This window comes from Perognathus longimembris, chromosome 7 (assembly GCF_023159225.1).
Source record: "Perognathus longimembris pacificus isolate PPM17 chromosome 7, ASM2315922v1, whole genome shotgun sequence".
In the NCBI taxonomy this organism is placed as follows: domain Eukaryota; kingdom Metazoa; phylum Chordata; class Mammalia; order Rodentia; family Heteromyidae; genus Perognathus; species Perognathus longimembris.
Genome location: NC_063167.1, coordinates 45,971,096 through 45,998,256, shown reverse-complemented (window position 1 = coordinate 45,998,256; position 27,161 = coordinate 45,971,096). Strand labels below are relative to the sequence as shown.

The following is a 27,161-nucleotide window of genomic DNA, read 5'->3' as shown; positions in this document are numbered from 1 at the left end:
GAGTTCAGAGTATAGGCCATTCTAACTGGAGTGAGGTGGTATCTCAGGGTTGTTTTTATTTGCATTTCCTTTACTGCCAGGAATGTTGAACATTTCCTCATATGTTTCTTTGCCAATTTTATCTCTTCTCTTGTGAAGTCTCTCTTTAGCTCCTTTGCCCATTTATTAATTGGCTTACTGGGTTTGGAGGGGGTTAGTTTCTTGAGTGCTCTGTAGATGGCGGATATTAGCTCTTTGTTGCTGTGCTGGTGAAGATCCTTTCCCACATGGCTGGCTGTCTTTCTAGTTTAGTGGCTATGTCTTTAGCCATGCAGAAACTTTTTATTTTGTAGTAGTCCCATTTGTCGAGTCTCTGCCCTATCTGTTGTGCCCCTGGGACTATGTTCAGGAAGTTCCTACCTGTGCCTATAAGTTCTAGTGTCTCTCCTACTCTGTCCTTCAGTAGTTTCAAGGTTTCAGGTCTGATGTTGAGGTCCTTAACTCATTTTGAGTTGATCTTGGTGCATGGTAATAGGCTAGGGTCCACTTAGAGTTTCCTACATGTGGTTGCCCAGTTTTCCCAGCACCAGTAGTTGAAGAGGCTATGTTTCTTCCATTGTATGTCTTTAGCTCCTTTGTCGAATATCAGCTGACTATAAGAATGTGGCTTTATTTCTATGTCTTCTATTCTATTCCATTGGTCTTCAGGTCTGTTTTTATACTAATACCAGGCTGTTTTTGTTATGATGGCTCTATAATAGAGCTTGAAGTCTGGTATTGTGATTCCTCCTGTGCTGCTTCTTTTGCCTAGAATTGCTTTGGCTATTCTAGGTCTTTTGCTGTTCCATATGAATTTATGGGTTGTTGTTTTTCTATTTCAGTGAAGAATGTAGCTGGGATTTTGATGGGGATTGCATTGAATGTGTATAACGTTTTGGGCAATATGACCATTTTCACTATATTGATTCTGCCTACCCATGAGCATGGTAGGTCTTTCCATCTCCTGGTGTCCTCTTTGATCTCCCTTTTTAGATTTTAATAGTTCTCATTAAATAGGTCATTCACAGATTTAGTTAGGTTAATCCCTAGGTAATTTATTCTTTTTTAAGATGTTGCTAATAGTATTATTTCCATATTTTCCTTGTCTGCTTGTACATTGCTGGTATACAGAAAAACTGCTGATTTTTTGGGGGTTGATTTTGTATCCTGCTACTTTGCCAGAATGGTTTATTAGGTCTAGGAGTTTGGGGACTGAGTTTCTTGGGTCCTTCAAATATAAAATCATGTCATCTGTGAATAGGGATAGTTTGATTTCTTCTTTACCAATGTGGATCCCTTTGATGTCCTCCTCTTACCTTATTATTATTACCTAACTATGGCTAGGGATTCCAGCACTATGTTGAATAGAAGTGGGGAGAGTGGTCATCCTTGTCTTGTTCCTGAGTTTAGGGGAAATGGTTTTAGTTTCTCCCCATTTAATATGATATTAGCAGTTGGTCTGTTGTATATGGCTTTTATTGTTTTACAGAATGTTCCCTCTATTCCTGTTCTCTCCAGGGCTTTTAGCATGTATGGGTGTTGTAGTTTGTCAAAGGCTTTTTGGGCATCAGCTGAGATGATGATGGTTCTTGGTCTTAGCTCTGTTGATGTGGTAAATTACATTTATTGATTTGCAGATGTTGAATCATCCTTGCATCTGTGGGATGAAGCCTACTTGATCGTGATGTATAATTTTCTTGATCAGTTTCTGGATCCTGTTAGCTAATATTTTGTTGAGGAGCTTTGCATCTGTGTTCATTAGTGATATTTGTTTGTAATTCTCTTTTTTTGTTGGGTCTTTGCCTGGTTTGGGGTTGAGTATGATATTAGCTTCATAGAATGAGTTTGGGATTTCTCCCTCTGTTTCTATTTTGCAAAAGAGTTTGAGGAGTATTGGTATTAGCTCCTCACTGAAGGTTTTATAGAATTCATTGGTGAATCCATCCGGGCCTGGGCTTTTCTTTGTTGGAAGGCTCTTGTATCTCGCTGTAGGTTATTGTTTATTTAGTTGATTTATTTCTTCTTGATTCAGTTTGAGCAGTTTATACTTCTCTAAGAATTGATCCATTTCTGTAAAATTTTTGTTCTTTCGTGAGGAAAGGTTCTGGAAATAGTTCCTTATAATTGTTTGAATATCCTGTGTATTTGTTGTAATACAAATTTGTTGTAATTTGTTCTAAGTCTCTGATCTTATGGATATGAGTCTCTTCTCTTCTTTTTTTGTAAGTTTTGCAAGGAGTCTGTCAATTTTATTTATTTTCTCAAAGAACCAGCTTTTAGTTTTATTTATTTGTTGAATGGTCTTTCTATACTCAATCAGGTTTATCTCTTCTTTAAGCTTTGTGACCTCTCTCCTCCTAGTCATTTTAGATTCAATTTTTTTCTTGTTTCTCCAGTCATTTTAACTGCATCATGATGTTATTTACCTGTTCTGATTTCATTCTTTTAATGTGTGTACTGAGGGCAATGATTTTGCCCCTAAGAATTGTCTTTGCTGTATCCCATAGGTTTCTTTGTGATGTATTTTTATTGTCATTGTCGCTTATGAACTCAGTAATTTCGTCCTTAATTTTCTCTGTAACCCAAATGTTAGATAACAGTGAGGAGTTTAGCCTTCAAGTATTTGTGTAGTTTCTGTGTTATCCTTTATTATTGAAGGCTACCTTTATTCCACTGTGATCAGATAGAATACATGGGATAATGTCAATACTCTTGTATTTGCTGAGGTTCCTTCTGTGGACTATGATATGATCTATTTTGGAGTATGTTCCATGGGCTGCTGAGAAGAATGTATATTGAGACTCTTTTTATTACAGGAATAGGCTTTTCCTTCTTATTTAAAATAATTCTCCTCCTGATACTAGGTAAGTTATATGTTTCATTTTTACTTTCCTAAGTTGGTGACATTCAATAGAAATGTTTTTTGGTTAGTAAATTACAAAGAGGGAAACTAGTAGTAACAGGGGTTCTGGATATAACATACTCAGAACTGCATATCTCACCAGTTGTACACTGAGTTGGATTGCAAGCTCTAAATTCTCAAGTTTAAAATCTCTATGAGCCTTTGATTCCAAGTCAAGAAACAACAGAGTACAATCTGGAATCTGCTCAGAGTATTCTGCAAAGGATCTGAATGACCTGAAGGTTCATCAAGCTGTTTAGAATGAGTTTGGAGAAATATTAACTGGAATGAGAATTAATTTGGATCACTTCTAAAGTTAGTCTTTTATCTGAAAATTACCATGTGAATGAAGCTCAATTATTTTGAGTGTACCAAATTTCCTATATTCCTCCATGATGAAATCTAGAAAGCTTTTGTGTTTTTATCTTGGTGGAGGAGAGAATTAGTAGGATATTCAAGCCAGCTCTACATGATCAAGCTCAATGTGGTATCTCTCCTCCAGCCTCAGGTAGCCCTTGTTCTGCATAGGTTTGTTTTGAGCATGGTGATACCAATGCCATTCCCTGTTAGAAGAACATGAGCAAAAGGAAATCCAAATGTTTTGAATATGATCATTACTACAGCTTTGGATCTGTATTTATTTCCTCCAAGGGTTCATGTGTTATAACTTTGGTTCTTACTGTGGTGATGTTGGGAGGTGCTGGGACCTTTAAGAGGTACAGACTAGTATGAGGCAGTTAGGTCATTGCAAGCATTTTCCTCCGAAAGGATTAATGTAGTTCTTTTAAAGTGAGCTAGTTCTCATTTTAGTGAGTTGCTATAAGGGATGTTTATGCTATTCACTATGCCCCTCTGTACATGGCTAGTTCCTTTTCTATTTTTCTGCCATATATAAATATAGGCAGAGTCTTTTGACCTTCTAGCCAATGACATCAGCAGATAAACCTATTTAATTACTAAGTATAGACTTTCAGATATTTTATTGTAACAACAGTAAATGGACTAACACAATCATCCTTAGCAATGATATGGGATACACCATGATGTATAGGTATGATATAGAGGCCAGTTTCTCACTGACTCAGAGTCATCATCTAAGAGTGGGGTTAACAGTGAAAACCTACCAGATGGGATTTCTCTAATAATTAACAGAGATAAATAACTGATGCTAAGGAATGTGGTCTCATGATTCACACCCACTCTGTAGTTCTGTATGTGTGTGTCCTTTCCTCTTATTCCTGTTTAGCTCTAGTCTCCCTGAGACCAGAAACTTTAGGGGAATGAACTCTGTTTTAGACTCATCTGTCATTTTTCTACCATTTTGTTGATATGCCATCCACAGTGCCTAGCATACTACATGGCATATCAGGAAGTTTCAGTTCATTCAAATGACTTTACAAAAATGAACTTTGGGATCTGGGGATGTGGCTTAGTGGTATAGTGCTTGCATAGCACGCATGAAGCCCTGGGTTAGATTCCTCAGTACCACATAATCAGAAAAAGCCAAAAGTGGCATTGTGGCTCAAATGGTAGAGTGCTATCTTTGAGCAAAAAAAGCTCAAGGACAGTGCTCAGGCCCTGAGTTCAAGCCCCAGAATTGTCAGGAAGGACAGTGCTGGAGGAATATCAATACCAAAAATCAAATTCTATTACAAAGCTATAGTAATAAAAACATCTTGGTATTGGCATAAGAACAGACCTGGGGACCAATGGAATAGAACTGAAGACCCAGAAATTAACCTGCAGACCTATGGCCACTTAATCTTTGATAAAAGAGCTAAAGATAATAGGATGGAAGAAAAACTGTCTTTTCAACAAATGGGGCTGGAAAAATTGGTTAAATGCCTGTAACAAACTAAAGCTATGTCATTGTATATCACCCTGCACCAGAATCAATTCCAAATGGATCAAAGACCTCAAGGTAAAAGCAGATATCCTGAAAACATTGCAGAAAGGAATGGGAGATACACTTGGGCTCCTTGGAACAGGATGAAACTTTCTTAATAAAGACCCAGGAACAAAGCAAATCAAAGAAAGGTTGGACAAATAGGATTGCATCAAACTGCAGAGTGTCTGCATGGCAAAGGACATAGCTTGCAATATAAATAGAAAGCCCTCAGGTTCAGAGAAGATCTTCATTGGCCATACAACAGACAAGGGCCTCATATCTAAAATATACATAGAACTCAAAAAATTAAGTTCCCCAAAAACAAATCCTGGAAGAAATATCTGCCCCCTTAATAAGTGGGCTAAGCAGAGACTTCTCTGAAGAGGAAATGAGAATGGTGAGGAGACACTTGAAGAAGTGCTCAACATCACTGACCATAAAAGAAATGCAAATCAAAACAACACTGAGATTCCGCCTCGCCCCAGTAAGAATGTCCATTATCAAGAAAACTAATAACAGATCTCTGTGGGGATGTAGCCCAAAGGGAGCCCTACTACACTGTTGGTGGGAGTGTAAACTTGTTCAACCACTCTGGAAAGTAGTGTGGAAGTTGCTCAAAAGGCTAAACGTACCAAGGAGCCCAAGTGTTTCTCCTACTCCTTCCTTTAGTGTTTTCAGGGTATCTGTTTTGATTTCGAGGTCTTCAATCAATTTGGAATTGATTTTGGTGCAGGGTGATATATAAGGATCTAGTTTTAGTTTGTTGCATGTGTTGAGCCAGTTTTGCCAGCACCATTTGTTAAAGAGGCTATCTTTCTTCCATACTATTGTTTTAGCTCCTTTATCAAAGATTAAGTAGGCATAGTTCTGTGGGTTCATTTCAGGCTCTTCAATTCTGTTCCATTGGTCTTCAGGCCTGTTCTGGTGCCAATACCAAGCTGTTTTTATTACTACAGCTTTATAATACAGCTTGACGTTGGGTATTGTAATTCCTCCAGCACTGTTCTTTCTGCTTAGGATTGTTTTTGCTATTCTAGGTCTTTTATAGTTCCATATGAATTTCTGGATTGCTTCCTCTATTTCATTAAAAAATGGTGTTGGGATATTAATGGGTATTGCATTGAATTTGTAGATAGCCTTTGGCAATATTGCCATTTTGATTGCTCCTTGGTACAGGACAGAACTTCCTTAACAAAGACCCAGAAATGCTACAAATCAAAGAAAGGTTGGACAAATGGGACTGCATCAAACTGTAGAGCACAGCAAAGGACATAGCTCGCAAGATAAACAGAAAGCCCACAGACTGGGAGAAGATCTTTCCTGGCCATTCAACGGACAAAGGCCTCATATCTAAAATATATGCAGAAATAAAAAAATTACCCTCTTCCAAAACAAAACCGCAAAGAACCAATAGCCCACTCATCAAGTGGGCTAAAGAGTTACAAAGAGACTTCTCTGATGAGGAAATGAGAATGGCCAGGAGACATATGAAAAATGCTCTACATCACTGGCCATAAAAGAAATGCAAATCAAAACAACATTGAGATTCCATCTCACCCCAGTAAGAATGTCATATATCAAGAAAACTAACAATAATAAATGTTGGAGAGGATGTGGCCAAAAAGGAACCCTACTTCATTGTTGGTGGGAATGTAAACTGGTTCAGCCACTCTGGCAAGCAGTATGGAGATTCCTCAGAACACTAAACATAGAGCTCCCCTATGACCCAGCAGCCCCACTTTTGGGTATCTATCCAAAAGACCACAAACAAAATCACAGTAATGCCACCAGCACAACAATGCTCATCGCAGCACAATTTGTCATAGTGAAAATCTGAAACCAACCCAGATGCCCCTCAGTAGACGAATGGATCAGGAAAATGTGGTACATATACACAATGGAATTTTATGCCTCTATCAGAAAGAATGACATTGTCCCATTTGTAAGGAAATGGAAGGACTTGGAAAAAATTATACTAAGTGAAGTGAGCCAGACCCAAAGAAACATGTACTCTATGGTCTCCCTTATTGGGAATAATTAGTACAGGTTTAGGCAAGTCATAGCAGAGCATCACAAGGCCCAATAGCTATACCCTTATGAACACCTAAGACGATGCTAAGTGAAATGAACTCCATGTTATGGAGACAATTGTTATATTACAATTGTAACTACTTTCAACGTCCCATGTGTATCTGTAGCTTCTACTATTGATGATGTTCTTGTATCACCTTCCTGTGATTGTACCTACACTATCTCTGTAATCTTATCTGAGTATATTGGAAACCATTTATACTGGTATTGGAACTAGTAAATTGAAAGGGAATACCAAAATTGAGAGACACAGGGTAAAAAAAGACAAACAACTACAATAGCAATACTTGCAAAACTGTTTGGTGTAAGTGAACTGAACACCTCAGGGGGAGAAAGGGTAAGGGGGAGGGGGGGTATGAGGGACAAGGTAACAAACAGTACAAGAAATGTATCCAATGCCTAACGTATGAAACTGTAACCTCTCTGTACATCAGTTTGATAATAAAAATTTGAAAAAAAAAAGGCTAAACATAGAGCTCTCCTATGACCCAGCCACTCCAGGAACAAGCAAGACTACACTAAAACTATCAGCATAACTATATTCATTGCAGAACAATTTACCATCACTAAAATATAGTGCCAACCCAGATGCCCCTCAGTAGATAAGGCTCAAGAAAATGGCTCAAGGAAATGTAACACCTATACACAAATGGAATTCTATGTTTCTAGCAGAAAGAATGACATTGCCCCATTCACAAGGAAATGGAAAGCCTTGGAAAATATCATATTAAGTGAAGTGAGTGAGACCCAAAGTAACATAGACTCTATGGTTTCCCCCATAGGTAATAATTAGTACATATCTAGCAAACTCTTAGCAAAAGATCACAATAGCTATTTACATATGAACACATAACATGTACATATGAACATATAAAAGGACGCTAAGTGAAATGAACTCCAACTTATGGAAGTAAGTGGTTTATCATTGTTGTTATTTTCAATGTACCCTGTGAAATTCTACATTTTTCTTTTGTCTTTCCTCCCCATGGTTTACCCCTAATGTCATTGTAACTGATTTTGGTACCCTGGGTATTATACATATGTTTATCAGAATTAGGGAAGAGAAGGGGAACATCAAAATGGGGAGACAAAGGGTAAAAGGCGAACCAATGCAACAGCAATACTTACAAGATAATATGCTGTAAACCAACTGTACATCTCGAGGATGGGAGGGAGTTGGGTAGGGGAGAAGATGGGAGAAAAATGAGGGAGGAGGTAACAAGTTAGATTAGAAATATACTCACTGACTTATGGTGGAACTGAAACCCCTCTGTACATCAATTTGACAATAACTATATAAATTAATTTTAAAAACACACAAAACTAGAATTTTGGTCACCACAATGATTGAAATATAGCCAGCATAGTTCCCTTAAAATTTTCTGGCAAAAATATCCCGGGAAATATTTGCTTGCTTCTAGCTTTAAAATGTCCTCTTCCCTTCAGAAGAAGACAAACCTTCGTTGCTTTCTAATAGAGGAAGAGAACCAAGTGAAATTTTTCAAGCTGTAGACATTAAGGAGTGTTTTTTTTTTTTTTATAACATCTGATGTTAAAAACACTTGTATGTGTGCCCAGAAACCTTTTAAGTCATAAATTTCAATGTCCAACTTTATTTAGTTTCAGAAATTTAATAAATAGGCAATCCCATCATTGTTAGCAATCTATAATTAATAGCATCAAAACAACAACAACAAAATAACATTATCTGTGCTGCCCAGGGCAATGGGCAATGGACTATGTGATGTGTCTCATCAAGAATCCAGGAAACAGGGGCTGGGGATATAGCCTAGTGGCAAGAGTGCCTGCCTCGGATACATGAGGCCCTAGGTTCGATTCCCCAGCACCACATATACAGAAAACGGCCAGAAGCGGCGCTGTGGCTCAAGTGGCAGAGTGCTAGCCTTGAGCAAAAAGAAGCCAGGGACAGTGCTCAGGCCCTGAGTCCAAGGCCCAGGACTGGCCCCCCCCCCCAAAAAAAAAAAGAATCCAGGAAACAAGGGACCATTGTGTGAAGGTTCCCAGCAGATACACAGGTATATACTGAATAACACCTCAGTTAAATGTCCCAGTGGGGACAAATGCAGAGAGCCAACTACCATTCATCTCTGGTGGAGCACGTGCAGCCAAAGTTTCAAATGTGATTTGCAAAATGTACTCAGGTCCCCATCCTATAAACGATTTTGCAGTTTAGGAAATGAAGCCCAATGAATTTTTTAAATGATATCAATAACAGATGTTAACTGAGAATTGTGCCTGAGGTTGTTAACCCCCCTGGATAAAATCCAAGCTACAAATCCACATGCTATAGAGCCTAATGCCCTTAAGATGGCCATCTTTGTCATCTCTGTTTCTGTTTACTTTTCTCTTTCCTCTTCCCTTGGGCTAAATGGGAGCCATTGCTCTTGCTGTGACTGGGTTAAATGTGAAGCAAATATGAGATTTAACAGTCAGACAAGAAGATCTATACTCACTGCTCGCTTGGAAGTGATGAGTTTCTTGACATTGCCTTTGGTGACAAGTCATAATCGCTGTCTGATCTGTAGAGAAAAGACTCTCTGCGCTGGCTATGACCAGGGAAGGTGGCGTGAAGCACCAACCCAGAGGATGAACTGGCTTGGGGATCCAGTGGGCTCCGACCTGGTGAAGGGCCATTTTCCACGTCAAAGCTTAAAGAGAATGCAGAGAACTCTGGTCACATGAGAATCACAGGTAGAAGACATCTAATCTACATCAAGGATCCATATACAGCAAGTATTGTATACTGGGCATATAGATAGATGATAGATAGAAACATGCATACATAGGTATATACTATACAGAAAGTTTTCATTCTCAAAAGGCTCTGAGTAACAGTCATTATAATTTCCATTTTGTAATAGGAAATTCTGTCCTACAAAGATCATTCAGACATTTATATGAGCCTACCATTAGCAAGCCAGAATTTAGTCCCAGGAGCACACACCAAGATTAGCCAGAGCATACTTGACAAATTCAGAATTGGAGCCAATAGTAAAATGATTTGTAGTATCCTCAGAGAGGGCATCTCACATATTGCCTGCAGTTCTAGGTATCAAACACTGAAATATCATGGGAATGAGTATTCCTAGCTGCAAGAGTTCTTCCTGCCATAAATAAATATCATGGTCTCATTAAAGACACAATATGCATATTTCTAAATGTTTTGGGAACAAACTGTTTTTCTGAAAATATCCACTGTCTGATTAGATGGGATGCCTAACCTGACACTAAATATTCATATCCAAGTTCAATCACAGAAATGATTTAATCTGATAATACCAAATTCCCATAGAGCTTGGCTGTAGAAGAAGAAGACAATTTCACCGGCTCCATGGAGAAAGATCAGTGAGATTTCTGGTCATTCTCCATTGCTCTGGGAAGTGCTCTTAAGCCCAGAATTATTTGAACCAGCTTGGATCAATGAACACACAAACAAGAACACTGGAGATTTTGTCACATTTTTCTCTCCCCATGCTGGGTATTATCCTAAGTATTGAATTCTTTTCACAATCTCTTTTATCATTCCATATACATACAACTTCACTTACCCTTAAATGATAGTAATAATCTTTGCTATTATTTCTCTGGAGTACCCCCCACTTTCTAGCTGAAGCTCTACAAAAAGGAACCGTGAAAAGTGTATGGGGCAAGGAGGCTCTTTATCCTAAGTTAGACCCTACTAGTTGGCTTTCTCGTATATTCATCCAGTACTCATTCAGCTGCCATAATCAATGTTCTTAGTTCTTTTATTCTTCTAATTCTAACAATGATGATCTCATCAGATGTATTTTGATTATATAGAGAAAATGAGAAAGTGAGAGAGAGAAAACAGCAACATATATATATATAAAGAGAAAGCAAATACACATATATGTATACATACACACATATATATGTATATACACATACAGACACATATACGTTGACAAGGTATTTTCTGGTACCTTCTTTCATCTGACCCTAACAATTCTGTAAAATATATAATTTTATCCTACTTTTGTCCCACTCTTCAATTGTGGTAAACAGGTTTAGGAGATGAATAGACCCTGATTATTAAAGTAACAGGCCATAATAATAGTTTTGCCATCCCTTTATGCAGGAGATATATTCTAAGACCCCATCTAAAAAGCAGGTAAATGATTCCAGATCTCCATATATTGGAGTTTACTCCTGTACATATATTCTGGTGATAAATTCAATTTATAAATTAGACACAGTAATAGATAAACAACCCATAGCAATTATAAAATATACTATGCTGAGTTATTTAAAACTTATGAATTTCTTATTTTAAAATTTTCCACAGTAATTTTGAATCACAACTGATTATGAGTATCTGAAACTATACAAAATGAGGATACAGGGAAGGGACAGCAACTGCAACTTGTAGATGGAGTCTTGGAAGACCTGACTCTTCCAACACAATTCTTTACAACCTGAGACTCTCATACTCACAGAGTTTCAGTAGGGCCCACTGGATAACAGTATTCCTTTCATTCTCTAGATCCAGAGACTCTCTAGGTTAAATGACAACAATCCAGTAGATATTTGGGTTTTCAAGTTGCTAACTATGAATTTCCTCAGCAAGCCAATGACCTGGGTTGGGCTTCTTAGAAGGCTGCAGACAGGCAGCCAAGCAGTGGCTCATATGTTTGCCAGAGGTAGAGAGTTATGTTGTAAGCCACATACATTACAGAAAATAAAAACAGAACGAAACAGACTGCAATCTTCCCTTGGGTGAGATTCATATTAGTTGCAGAGCAAAATGAAGAGAACCTTTGTGGAGAAGAGCTCTTACATGCCACCCCAATCTTGCAGAGCCGGTAGGCCCAGATGCTGGCTCTGAACCCTTTTTAAGGACACTGAGTGCAAGTCCTTAAAAAGGTGAGAGTGGGATGACTCAAAGTCTAACAGTGCGCACAAGCTTTGACATTTCTTGGGTATTCTTGTATCTGGTATGTATCTGTACAGACTTTTGGATATTAAAGCAACAGAATGATTTGGAAGTCACTGGCATCTAGCCGCAGCCCCGGGCCCTCCAGGATGGGCTGAACTTCATGGTGAGCCAGTAACTAAAGGTTTGGTGTCTGGAACAGGAAGGGATCTTGAGCTCCAGCTCAATGGCCTGAGTCCATTTACTTGGTTCATGTGGTACCAGTCATTAAATGTTATGAATATCACTTCTGTGTGTATCTGCGCTGACATCTTAGAAGAGGCGCCAAGTGGATATGCCCACCCAGCTCTCAGAACTTTTTCTGTTGGGTGTACTCTCAGACAGAGCTCACTTTGCCCTCTTTTCTGCTAGAGGCATTCCTAGTGGGCAGAGGGTAAGTCCACAAAACTCTAGCCTAAAATTGAGGCTACCAGTGAATTCTGTTCCTAGTTTTAATACCCCAGGTATTCACCCATGTCAGCGAAGCTGAAACTAGACACAGATACCCAGACTCTGACCATATATTCTTTGATTTTGATTTCTTTCTTCATAGCTACACTCACAGGACAGCTTGCTGGAATTTCAAAGAAGACAGGGAAGAATTGTGTGATGCAAAGAAGTAGTCTTAGACAAATGGCCTTTCATATTCCCCGGGGGCACTGTTTCAAAGCAACCAACACAGATGTACAACTTTGGAACAAACATGAATCACCGACCAGACACCAGTCCTAGTCACAGCAAAATTAACAGGCAGACATTACAATACTTCCCACACATCTAGGGAGCAAGGGGGGCTGAGTGTATGGGCAAGGGGGAGGCTGTAGACAGACTTAACAAGCAAAATGAATATACCACACAAACTGAAATACAATTAGGAAGGAAACGTAATCTACAGTAGCAGAAACCAACTCATAAACAGGGTCATTATTTATTTAGGGTAATTTTTGTCTCTGCCTTAGCAGGGCTCACATCATATCTTTATGCTTCTTTAGATTAAAAATGGTCATTATAAAAGTCATATAAGGATGTTCTATAAAATATATACACGGTAGAAAAGAATAGTATCATTTTTAGTATTTTTACATCTGAATTTTATTTTCTCCCACAGATTTCGATTTTAAGTTATCAAAGATTTTCCCACATACTGAAACTTTTTAGAATTATTATTTTTTCACAGGGTACTTAAAAATTTATCCAGTAGCTGAACCATAATTCTCTTAAAATTTTCCCCTTACCTCTGGTCATGTATGTACATTTCAGACAGGAACCAACCATTCACAAATTTTTGACTATGACTGGGACATACACCGGCCTAGAAGTGGTGGCCTATATCCAACATGCAGACTGAAGCAACATCCTTTCTTCTAGGACTGAGACACCCCTGGCCCCCTTCTGCTTTCTGTCTCTAGGACTCTCTGTTCTGCTTCTCTTCTTGGATCTGTCTGCTTCTCTCCCTGCATCTGCTGACCTCTGAGCCTAGAGTGAATGGCTAGTGGTCTAAAACTTTAGTGTTTTATGCACTTTCTTTTGCTTTGTACCTCGACTTGTCAGACCACTGGGGCCAGGTTAACAAGTGACACCATGTTTTGTGACATGACTCCCTGCAACTGGAGTGCCCTTCCCACTGTGGGAAGTCATAATCTCCTAACTTCAGCTCAGATCATATTTTTCCTCGGCACACCCCCATATCCCTTTTTATCACACAATCATCCCTCAGTATTTACAGGAGACTAGTACCAGTAGGTCCATACATATCCACAGCTGCAGAGGCTCAAGCTCCTTATATGAAATCACTTAGTATTTGCATACAATATACACATCATCTCCTGCATACATTATGCCATTTCTATATTCCTATAAATACCAATTCAAGGTAAATATTGCTATACCATATTCTTTAAGGAATGATATTTAAATAGGATGTGTCCATGTTTTATTCAGATACAATCTTTTTTCAAGTATTTGCTATCTGTGATTGATTGCATCCACAGAAACCATGGATACAATGGACTGAAAACTTTAGACTAAAGTCTAGCTTTAGACTTCTCTATAATTCTCCACTTACTTAGCTGCTTAACAAAACATTGTTATATTATTCATTTGTATATCCCCAGAATCTGGGACAGAGGCTTCTAAACAGCGAGCCTCCAAACAATGTCCAGGAAACTAAAGAATACTGTAAGAGCTGTGTGATGCCTGTCTTCTCTTCAACCCTTTTTGCCTCCAGCCCTTACTTCAGTTCCCACCTCCACAGATTTCTGGTGTTTCCTTCATATGGGTCTGAAGGGATGTGATTTTAATTTCTTTTATCAGCCTTGTGAAGCAATGATCTAAAAATAATTTTTAAAGCACAGCTGTGCTCTGCCTGAGCAAAACAAACAGTCATAGAAATATTGCAACTTAGATGATGAAAATTATGACATCTTAACACCAACCCCTAATAGAGGAATAGCCCTACTAAACCAGCTTCAGCTTGCCTTCCCTTAATCTTTTGTTTTGTTTTTACATAAAAGAAAAGCTATCTTTGCCCACACCTTCCAGACTTTGGCTTCTATGACCTAGGAACCTTTTTAAAGCCAGCACTGCCTGGGCCGGTGATAGGAGAGAGACAGCAGATGGCAGAGTACTGCCACTGCTTTGGAGTTCTGCAGCCTCTCATCTGAGCAGGTAGGGTCTGTGCAGCAGGCTTAGAAGGAGAAATATGACTGATACTTTCTTCATAAGCCTGGGAGGAAAAATCAGGGAAAAAGAACAGAACCACATGGTACATAGGAAACCTTTGATTAAACTAAGAGAAGCTTTCCTTCCAAATGTATGAGCTAAGCTGGGTGGTCACAGACTTGCCTAGAATTATCTCCAGGGTGGCTGCTTCCTGATCCCCAATTACCTACATAAACCTCACTTTCTGTAACAAAGAAGTAGGAAGCAGAAACCTAGGAATGATTCATTTCTGAATCAGTTGAGACTTTTTTTTCTTTTACCCAACCATTTGCTAGCTGTACCTCTGTGGATTATTCTAATAAATAGTCCCACTGCAAAAACACAGACTCTATAAAAAAGATTTATATTTCTAGGTCAGCAGAGTTGTTCATTGCTATTTCAGGAGAGAGCTCTTATTGTCTTTCTTGCTTGTATTCCTTAAAGATGATGTGTTGACTATCTTCTGCATCATTAACCCTCACATCTCTCCAAGACTTAATTCTCTTCACCTTATTATCAAAGAGGAAAAAAGTCAAACTTCATTTAAGAAATCTTAAATTCACTGTGTTTGTACACACACACACACACACACACACACACACACACACACACACACACACACACCTTCTGCTGGGGATTGAGGCCCAGTACCTTGCACTCGGCAAGCATTCTATCACTTGATCTCTGTCTGCCTCAAGCTCTTTTTTTTTTTTTTTTTTTTTTTTTTTTTTTTTTTTAACAAGGTGAGCTCTTTACCACTAGGTCATATTCCCAGCCCCAAGCTCATTTTTTAAGACATTTATTTTTGAGATAGGGTCTCACCAACTTTACCTAGGGTGGTATCTCCAGACTTCACCTCCTAAGTAGCTGGGAATGTAGGCATGTAACATCATGCTCAGCTACGTGTGATGTCACATGCCTGTATTCCAGTTTCCTTCTTCCACAACACCATGATCCTTTCTTTCTTGTTTTCTTTTTATTCTATTTTTTTTAGCATACAATAGCTCTATATGGATGGTTTCATTGCAATACTTCCACAAAAACAGACCATGTCCCTAAATATTACTTCCTTTGTTACTCTCTCATTCTTCCACATCCATCAATTTCAATTTCAATTTCAATTTTCATATATTAACACCAACCACATTCACATGCGTTTACCAATCTCCAGCTGAAATGCCCCCCACCCCAAGCACACACAACAAAGTTTATTTTACTTTCTTGTTCTTGATTTTTGTGTATGTGTATTGTACCAAGGGGTTTCACTCTGATATCTCATATGTGCATCTATTATATTTTAATTAGAGTAATCCTTCCTATTGCTCTCTTTTCCCCTACCTTCTCTATATTCCTATTGACCAACATCTTTCCCTTAGATTCCTTATGCAAACACAGACACAATACATTTGATATTATTCACTTTCTATCATTCTCTTTTCCTCTCCCTCTTCATCTTCTCCTAAACAATGCATTACATATTTATATATGCACATACATATAAATCAATAGGCAAATATATAATTAAATATAAATATGTATAATTTGAAGTCTTCTATTGTGATACCTCCAACATTGTGATTTTTGCTCAGTATTACTTTTGGTATTCATGTTTCCATTGGAATTTTTGAACTGATTTTTTTTTATTTCCTTGAAGAATGACATTGGGACTTTTTTTTTTTTGCCAGTCCTAGGCCGTGAACTCAGGGCCTGAGCACTGTCCCTGGCTTCTTTTTGCTCAAGGCTAGCACTCTGCCACTTGAGCCACAGTGCCACTTCTGGCCATTTTCTGTATATGTGGTGCTGAGGAATTGAACCCAGGGCCTCATGTATATGAAGCAAGAACTCTTGCCACTAGGCCATATTCCCAGCCCCGACATTGGGACTTTTTAATGAGCATTGCATTAAATCACTAGATTGCTTTGATAGTATGGCGATTTTCACAATATTCTTCTGCCAACCACTGAACATGGGAGGTCTTTCCCTCTTCTAATGTCTTCCTTGATTTCTTTTGTCAAAGTTTTAAAGCTTCCATTGTCAATTTATTTCACTGCTTTGGATAAAGTATTACCTAGGAGGTAGGCAGTATTTTCATTATTATTATTATTTTGCCATTCCTGGGGCTTTCACTCAGGGCTTGAACACTGTCCCTGGCTTCCTTTGGCTCAAGGCTAGCACTCTACTACTTGAGCCACAGTGCCACTTTCAGCTTTTTCTGTTTATGTGGTGCTGAGGAATCGAATCCAGAGTTTCATGCATGCCAAGCAAGCACCCTACTGCTAAGCCACATTTCGGTCCAGTGGACAGTATTTTCAATGAGATTGGTTTCCTTATTTCTTTACCAGTCTGCTCATTTTTGTAAATTCTATTGATTTTTAAAACTGTTTATTTTTATTTTATAACCTGCTACATGTCAAAGGTGTTTATCATACCTAGGTGTTGTGTTTTCTTGGTAGAATTTTAAAGGTCTTTTAAGTATAGACTCATATTATAAGTCACTAGGGGTGATTTGACCTTTTTCCTTCATTCCTCTTTCTTTCTTCTGCCTAACTTTTATAGTAGGAATGCCTTATGTACTGTATTGAATAAGAATGAGGAAAGTGTACAATAATTCTAGGAAACAAGGAAGGACAGAGGATTAGAGGTAAAATTAGGAGAGCAATTCAATTTGTAAACAGAGAAAATGCATTGATGGAAAAGGTGACTGGAGAGGAAGGAGAAGATTCAAATTTAAACTGAATATTGAATGAGGATGTGGCATATCAGATACAGTGATAGCAAGGAAAGAGAAAGAATAACTAACAAGAAAGTGAGAAAGAGAGAAAAGAAATACCCAAATCAGATGTACAAAAATAACAGTTAATTTTATAAATCTAGATGGAAAACAAAGTAATGAAAAAGTGGCAAAAATCAGTTGAAAGGAATAAAAAAAAAAAGTCGTTGTTGTATCACTCTGACCAGCAGATGGCAACATAGCTACAGGTTACCTTGCTATAATGGCAGGTACTCAGCATGGTGGGGATCTAAGTTCAACTTGAAGTGTTCTGATTAGTCTCCAATGAGGGCCTTCTAAATGGTTATATCTTAGTCCCTCGTGCTTGTTCACTTTCCACTTACCCTGTGGCTTCCTGATTTCCCCTTTCCCATAAAGTCCATCTGTTACAATCAGTGAGTTCTTTCTTACTCTTTCATCCTTTTGCTTTTCTCTGCCACTGCCATTTCCTACACGGAACTGAGGTGAAAGTGTCACTCAGTCTCATCTCAGTGCTTGCCTTTATCTCCATGGGGATTCTGTGATGCAGTTATGGGCTAGTGGCAGTCTACAGGATCTCTTCCAGTGTCATTTCAGGGCAGCACACAGGATGGTGGCCTTTGCTTACTGCTATGTGCTAGCTTGTGGGATGTTGGTGGAATTTAGAGCACTGCGCTGTGTCATTGCTTTTATTTCCTGAGAATCAACTTTATAGGTGCTATTTCCTCCCTCATCTAAGCTGTTGAATATCTGGGAAATGCTTCCTGCTTTTGAATCACCATCTTGACTCCAAGACACAAGACCTCCTATTGATGTAAGAATCTGTCAAATTAGAATATTTCTCAGTTTAGTTACTCCTCTTACTCCATCATGTCATGATCTTCTTAAAACAGGAGCTAATCCTTCATCCATTTCTGTATTCCCATGGGTAGGAGCTGAGCCTCACATCAGGAAATATAATCAAATACTATAGTGGGAATGCAAGATCTTGAAGGTTCCATCTTCTCATCTCATGAAAATCCAGTTCCATTTGGATTTAAGACCTCTGGTAGCGGTCACTAGTGGTTCATGCCTGTAATCTTAGCTACTCAGGAGGCTCAGATCGAAGCATAGCTGTTTGAAGCCAGCCTGGGCAGAAAAGTCCCCGAAAGACTCTTATCTCAAACATATGCCCTATTGTGGGCACAACATGTAAATCCTCATTCTTCCTGTGACAAGAGTTCCTGGGTTCCTAGGTTTCTGCAAAGCAAGTAGTACAGAAGGGGCAAAAGAAGATCTGAAGATGTTAGTGGCTCCATTAGGAACTCCACTGTGAACTTTCCCCTGCCAGAGTTGTTGGTTCTTTTGTTTTACTGGTTCTGGAGCTTAAACTTGGGGCCTGGCTGCTCTCCCTGAGCATCTTTGTGCTCAAAGCTAGTGCTCTATTACTTGAGGTACAGTTCTACTTCTGCCTTTTCTGTACTACAACCATTTACTCATTTATTTAATTATTTTATTTGGCCAGCATCTCCTTGTGCTACCTGGTCCCTTTAGAAGGGAATCTGATGGGGCTAGGAATATGGCCTAGTGGCAAGAGTGCTTGCCTCATATACATGAAGCCCTGGGTTCGATTACTCAGCACTGGATATATAGAAAAGGCCAAATGTGGAGCTGTGGCTCAAGTGGAACAATGCTAGCCTTGAGCTAAATGATGCCAGGGAGAGTGCTCAGGCCTTGAGTCCAAGCACCAGGACTGGCTAAAAACCTAACAAGCACCAACAACAAAAAAGAAGGGAATCTGAGCAGGGACATGCCTGCCTACCCTCAATGACAGACAGCTATCTTTATGTAACTAATGGCTGCAGCCCTAGCCAGGCCTAATTTCTAACAAAGGACTTAACTGTGAAAAATCATAGGCAGTGGGATGGAGAACCCAGAATCTAGGTGAAGGCAAAGCAAATCAACTCTGATCACAGCCATGACAGAATTTTTCCCAGTCTTCCCTGAGAATGTAGTTCTAAAGACTATGACTTTCCTTCTACAGATCAGGAAAGAGAATTCTGATGCTTCACTCATCTGAATTCTTGAAGCAGCTGTCCTTTGCTTTTTCTACTTCCCAGGGGTTTGAAAAAATTACATTCATGGCAGTAATCCCAAACTGATTTCTCCACAGAAAGGCTTAACCAGAGGTGGTGCTGTAATGCTGAGGAGCTCTGCAGCTCTGCAGCTCTGGAGATCTGCATTCACTTCCTGTTCTATGAAGAACAAAGTTGAAACAGAGATTCCCTGTACCCTCATTTGTCTTTCACCACTGAAATAAAGCTGTGGTGTAAAAGATCATCAAGGTGGCTCTAAGGTTACCTATAGAATGGACACTTTAGAGATAGGAAAGGATTGATTCTCAAATGCGGTTTTGTGTTAATGGTTACGATCATTCACTCCTTCCACAAACATTAAGCATTCACTCTGAAATAAGAGTCTATTCTTGGCCTGAAAATAAAGCAGTGTACAAGACAGAAAAGACAACCAAGGGTAAAGATGGACAATAGATAACTAGATAAGATAATTTCAGATAATGATAAATGTTATGAGGAAATTACAAGAGAACGGTGTTGTAGAGACATTGAGGAAAATACCTTTCCGTTTGTACAATCAACAGGTCCACCTTACATGATTATCTGGGTTATTTATTGATTTATACCAGGAAGTATCATCTTAGATGGCATTATTAAGCTGAGATCTGATAAAAGTTGTGCTAAAAGTTGTCCCCAGATTCTTTCCTATTTTAATTTCTAAGCCCACACTACAGTACTGGGTCAAGTGATATTTTGATTTTGATAAAAAATATTAAGCTCTCCTTTTAAGGCAGGTTAGTTGTTCCTTACCTCTTCTCATTTTCAACAGACCCCCCCATTACTGTTCATCCTATATCAAAACTGTGTATTCTCTCTGTCTCTGTCTGTCTCTGTCTCTGTCTCTCTGTCTCTGTCTGTCTCTGTCTGCCTCTCTGTCTCTCTGTCTCTGTCTCTGTCTCTCTGTCTGTCTTTCTGTCTCTGTCTCTGTCTGTCTGTCTGTCTGTCTGTCTGTCTCTCTCTCTCTCTCTCTCTCTCTCTGTCTCTCCTGAACTAGAATAACTCCCTATGGATATCTCTGCTTCCATTCTCTACCCCATAGGACCTCAAAGTCTTGCTCCATGGAATACAAACATCTTACCAAGAAATAAAATCATGGTATCATACAATAAAATCAAACTCCTTCCCAGGGAGCACACATCCGCCACCCACATATCTTGTTGCTCCTGCCACCCTGGCACTTCATGTACCACACTACCCTTTTCTCAGTGTGGCTCAGCCTCATGTACTTCTTTTCTGTGTCAAAATCATTCCAAATCCTCTCCTGCTTCAGTGATTTTCCATATGTGTGTTTTTTCACTGCATGTCCTCCTAGTTTCTTACAGTTTCTAGTTCACCAAGTGTTGAATATAGTTGTCCAGTGAAGGACTAAATTCGGGTCTCTCTGCCCATTTCTCTCCTGCTCGTTGTATGGTAGCCCTCTTCTCTTCTTCCCCTCTTCTCCTTGAGTAAATCTTGGATTGAGGTACTTCTAGAAAAGTACTAGAAAATTTCTTCCCCAACTCAGTATTTTAGTGGCTCATCTTTTTGTCACAATATCTTACAGCAGCTTTGTGTTGCATTTATTTGTCTTTTAAAAATTCTCATACTCCTTAGTATCTTATAGGAAGCTCTGAAAACATTTTCTCATTTGAGGAGGGATGAATTTATCTGTCTTGGAACTTGGGAATGGATCCCAAAAACATCCCTAAGGAAACTCAAATTTAAAAATACCAGTTGATGTAAAAGCATCTCAGATTTGAAATGTTTTCTGTGATTATTACTCTGGGTTGGTTTCAGAAAAGGAGACTGGTTTTCACATCAAATTTCATAAGTTATTGGCCTTTCAGAGAGAGCTTTGATGAAATGTTGAGGTCGACACTGGGGTTTGGAAAATGCCATTACTTAACATTTTAAGAGTTTCGTATTAAAAAAAAATTATCTTCTCTTGGGAACAAATAGGCCATATTTCTCCTTTTCGGTTGAAGTAGAAGGGGTGGGAGGAGGGATAGTAACTCAAATAATAATCATAAAATTGAAAATCAATGCCTCAACCTCCGGTCTGCATAGCAGTTAATAGTGTTTACGTCAGTTAACATCTGGCCTCCAAATGTTATCAGTCTTGTGCACTGCACCTGCAGACAGCCTGGCATTTCGATTTTAAATATGTGCTTTGGGGAGGAAGAAAGGGTGAGAGAAGGGGGAACAGGGAAAGGAGAGGTGGAATAATGAGATCCTAGAACCTTTTACTTAGGCAATAAGTGAAGAAAAGCTACATTTTTCTTTTTTCCTTTCTTTTTTTTCCTCCAGCTTATTAAATATATTCATTGTGCCAGGCTAAGTGTTAAGCACTTGGAAAACATTACCTCATTTCATTGTTCTAATCACTTTGTGAGGAAGAAAGGAACTTGTTTTCCCTGAATGTGAAAATTAAAGTTCAAAGACTTGAAATAACTTGCAGGCATTCAAGTCAGTAATCTAATGGTAGATCCTGTATTTAAACAGTTTGATTGGATTGATACATTAATAAAACAATCGTCTGTAAACATCTGTTCTTCCATGCTGTTACTACAATTATATTTCTTTTTTTTTCATTTCTTATTGTCAAAGTGATGTACAGAGGGGTTACAGTTTCATATGTAAGGCAGTGAGTACATTTCTTTTTTTTTTTTTGAGGACAATGCTGAAAATTTATTAATCTGGTTATAAAGTGAGTACATTTCTTATCCAACTTGTTACCTCCTCCCTCATTTTTACCCTGCCTCCCCTCCCCCCATTCCCCTCTTCCCCCCCATGAGTTGTACAGTTGGGTATACTATATAGTTTTGTAAGTACTGCTGTTGAATTGATTTCTCTTTTTATCCTTCGTCTCTTGATTTTGGTATTCCCTTTCCTTTCCCTAGTTCCAATACATGTATATACAGTATCCAAGGTACTAAAATCAGTTACAGTGATATCAGGGGTATATACAATGGAATTCTATGCCTCTATCAGAAAGAATAACATTGTCCCATTCATAAGGAAATGGAAGAACTTGGAAAAAAAATCATACTAAGTGAAGTAAGCCAGCCAGACCCAAAGAAACATAAACTCTATGGTTTCCCTCATTGGGAATAATTAGTACATGTCTATGATAATCCTAGCAGAAGATCACAATAGCTTAATAGTTATGTCCATATGAACACATAAGATAATGCTAAGCAAAATGAATTCCAAGTTATGGAAACAAGTGGTATATCATTGTTGTTATCTTCAACATACCATGTGAAATGCCCTTTTTCTTTTGCATTTCTTTCCTATGGTTTTACCAATGATATCACTACAGTTGTATTTCTAAGGTCTTAATAGAAATCAATCCCTAAGTTCTGAACTCTGTCCTTCTCTTCTCTTCTGCAGTACGCTCATTGTATATTTGCTTTGTCCTGAGTCATTTTCTACCCTGCATATCAGCAAACAGTCAAATTGTAAACATCTGTATTTAAAGCAAGGCAACCCCCCAAAGAAATACTTCCATCCATCATGGGTTAAAAGAAATCCTCAGGCAGAAGAAAAAATGGCACCTAATAGAAATCTGGTTCTATACAAAGGAATGAAGATTTTTGCCTTTTAATTAAAATTTTGTAGCTTGTGCCAGTGGTTCACAGCTATAATCCTAGCTACTTGGGAGGCTGAGAATGGGAGGATTGTGTTGCAAGACCAACCCAGGCAAAAAAAATCCACAAGACTCTATGTCAATGGAAGGAATCTGGACATGGTGGTGTGCACATGCCATCCCAGTTAGTATGGGAAAGGTAAAATGGGCAATACACTGTCCAGGTATGTGTTTGCACAAAAATTGAGGCCCTATTTCCAAAATATAAACAGCAAAATAGAACTACAGATATAGCTCCTACCCAAAGCATCTGTCTAGCAAGCATGAGGCTTAGAGTCCAAATTCCAGTGGTGCAAAACAAACAAAGACCTCTTTAAAAGATAATTGACTAAAGAGTAAAAATGACAATAATGAATAGTGAGGTTCATGACATATACACAATTAAATTGTATCACAGCAAGAGGGTTTAAAAATGGCTCCTGTTTTTGTTTATTTTTCCTTTTGTCCTATTTGCTTTTTTATCTGTCTTTGGGAGGGTAAGTGTGGGCCCAGAAATGTTGGGGGTTAGAGTAAACAAATGAAACAGTTATACTCGCTATACACTTATGTAACTGTAACCCATCTGTACATCAAAACAATAAATAAACTGAAAGAAAAAACAGTCAGGGCATATACACAAAGAAAGGAGAAATGGAAATAAAGTATTGAGGGATTTTCATACTATATGTGAAGTGGTCTAATATTGCTTAAAGGTAGTTTTCAATAAGGTAAAGGTTTTTGGTACAAATTCTATAGTTTTCATTGAACTTTAGAAAGGAATGAAGAGTTATAGCTAACATATTTAACAAAGGAGAGAAAGCATAAGTATTATCAAAATAGAGCAAAAAAGAGGAATACTTATATAATGTACGGTTAAACTAAATTCATTGTAACCATGCTTTCTTACTTTAAATCCTTATGTAATAATCTGCAATTCATTATGTAAACAAACTTTTATTAGAGAGTGAGATAGAGGGTGGGGAGAGGGAATGTGTTCTCAAACAAATGGGAGGAATAACAAAGAAATGAGGAGATGAACGTCCGAAGACACAAAATACTGTCCAAGCCCCAGGACTGACAAAAAAAAAAAATCTTAAATTTTGGGCTGAGGATATGGCCTAGTAGTAAGAGTGCTTGCCTCCCATACATGAAATCCTGGGTTCAATTCCCAAGCACCACATATACAGAAAACGGCCAGAAGTGGCACTGTGGCTCAAGTGGCAGAGTGCTAGCCTTGAGCAAAAATAAATAAATAAATAAAAAGGGGGGCTGGGGATATGGCCTAGTGGCAAGAGTGCTTGCCTTGTATACTTGAGGCCCTGGGTTTGATTCCCCAGCACCACATATACAGAAAACGGCCAGAAGTGGCGCTGTGGCTCAAGTGGCAGAGTGCTAGCCTTGAGCAAAAGGAAGCCAGGGACAGTGCTCAGGCCCTGAGTCCAAGCCCCAGGACTGGCCAAAAAAAAAACAAAAAGCCAGGGACAGTGTTCAGGCCCTGACTCCAAGCCCCAGGACTGGCCAAAATAAATAAATAAATAACATCTTCCTTTAAAAAAAATAAAGACACAAAATACTGAATATAGAGGATGAACGAATCTAGAGAACTGAGGTACAATATAAAGATTAAAATTAACGAAATGATTCTACCTCAGGAATTTTTAAGTAGAGATTAGCTGCTCTTGTTAATGAAAAGTACTTATGTGAGATTATAGGTATGGTAATCTATATTACTATAGTAACTGTTTTACTGTCATATATTCTATAACATCATACGGAAACTTCAAATATACACAATAAAATTCATTCAAAGAATAACAAACATACTTAACCCTGGAGAGAATAAATAGTTAATACTAAATGAATGGTTATAAAGTGTTGTAAGGAACTTTTCAAAGTTGCTTTTATTGCTGTTTCTATTTCCTCAACAGCTGCTTTCTTCTCCAAATATTCCAGTCAGGATTTGTTCCATGGCTCTTTACAGGAAATCATAAAACCAACTAGTGTTCTACAGCTTGCCTCCACCAATGGTCAATTCTTAATCATCATCCTTCTCAAATATCAGGAATAGTTGATGCAAGTTATCCTTTAACTTTCATGAATATAGCCTTCTCCTAGTTTTGTTCACAGTTCACGGACATTGCTATGTCTTTAATATCTCCCCAAACTTTAATCATTTCCTTGGTGACTTTTATTGTCTCTTCACCAATGACTTCTTATTGTGATTCAATCAGTGAAAACTAGAAGAACGCCACGATGACTAATGAATCTACCTTGACAAAGCCACTGACACCTCAAGAAGAGCAGAGACTATCAAAAGATAAAGGTTAGAAATTATAGATGCTGCCAGAAAGCTCCTCAGACTGAGTTCTAGGTTATTCCTGTCTCTGTGCACTGTTTTAGTGCATCCGTGACCTCAAGTCTGGTGATGATCTCATGTAAAATGCATCCAGGTTCTGCAAAACCACTTAGTATTGATTTAGCAACAGAAGAGTCTCAGAAACGTCAACATTCCAGAAATAAATGATTCTATTAGAGCTCAAGCAATGTCTCCAGAGGTTGTTGGTATTTCTCACTATTTTTTAAAAGAAATTTAACCTTCCTCTAATTTGGTACCCAAAATGCCTATGGTGGGTCACAGCTTGCCCTTGACCAGGCTGGGAAGTCCTCCATTTTTATGTCCCATGGCTAAGGTGAAAAGTAGGCAGGCAGGTTTAGAGGATGGCCTCATGACTGCAGGATTCTTTGTAAACTGTGATGAATCTTTCTCTTGAATATGGCCTTTTTATGGTATATGAAAATCCTGAAGGACTATGATAGTCTTCAGATATTTTTCAGAGCAATCTTTTCTTTTTTATTGTCATTGTAAAGGTGATGCACAGAGGGTTAGTAACATAAGTCAGGTAATGAGTACAATTGTTTGTAAACAGTATCCCTCTTCCCTCATTTTTTTCCTAGTGTTTCTCTCCTTACCCCCTCCCCTACAAGTTGTAAAGTTTCTTTTCAATATAGTTTGTAGCAAGTATCACTGCTGCATTTGGTCAACCTTTGTTCCACCATTTCTATGTTCCCCAGAGACATTTTTTGAAAAGAGAAATATGGAAGCAGTGTTGTGAAGAGGACAAAGAAATCCTTACTTTAAACCAACGTGATTTTCTATTTTTCTTTTACTGAAACTCCTGCTTTGGAATAGCATTGTTACCTTACACAAATTCATCTTTTCAATAACAGAAAGAGTGACTGCTTTCAAATCTAAGTACTTGAGAAAACACATTCTTCCAGCTGCTTATCCTACTCAGTTGTTCTCACTCCCAGTTAAAGGAGGTCTTTAAAGGGTTGAATTGTTTCATAGAGTCATCCCTGAATTCTTTTCACCTCTGTCAATAATTCCATTTCTTTGTTTTATCTTCTCATTACCATTCCTTCAACATGGATTTTTTTCTTTTATACTCAATTATCTTAACTTACTGATAAATTACCCACTCCATCCAAAGCATCACTTACAGTAATCAAAACTCCAGAAAGCTCTTCAACATTGTCTCTGACCCAGATATTTCTGACTGCTTGGTATATATGTACTATTTGCTGCGCCACCTCAATAATATGGCATACTTGGTGAATAAAAGCCACCTAAAAATGTCTACCTAGTTTATTGTATGTTGCTTCTTAATTTTATAGGTGAGTGAAATTCCTTGCTATTTTTTCAAATATTAAAAAAATCTATCTGATGCATTATGATTTTACTCTGACAAGCAAGCCATAAGAGCCATGTCTTTGTCTATGCTGGTTTTATCATTTATTTTAATGTAGAATTGAGAGATGCTCAAGGTCATTTCTTATTGAATGCAAATAGCAACAAGTTTTAGTCTTACTAGAAATATTGAATTTAGATATAGTTGACTGTCTATGCTTAAAGACTAAGCAGTTGTTCTGATACAAACTATGTCTCATTAATAGTTGGGAAGAAAATACTTTAATGGAAAATGAGATGAAACTCTTAAGTCATCCATAAATCCGTGTAGTATAATTATCACATTTTCTTGATGCTCCGAGCATAAACCCAAAGTGCCATTTTACTCTGCTGTATCAAAACATCTAATTTATCACCATTCACATGCCTGATCCTGACAGTCGAGTCCAA

The 27,161-nt window shown here is 38.3% G+C and overlaps 1 protein-coding gene across 2 annotated transcripts in view; it reads right to left on the bottom strand.

The window, feature by feature from the left end:
- Positions 1-27,161, bottom strand: part of Pde4b (phosphodiesterase 4B) — a 445,525-nt gene that overhangs the window by 126,232 nt on the left and 292,132 nt on the right. For both annotated transcript variants that reach the window (XM_048351502.1, XM_048351503.1), the window contains one exon: positions 9,374-9,568. In XM_048351502.1, coding sequence (XP_048207459.1) covers positions 9,374-9,568 — 195 coding nt within the window. The remainder of the gene's footprint in view (positions 1-9,373; positions 9,569-27,161) is intronic.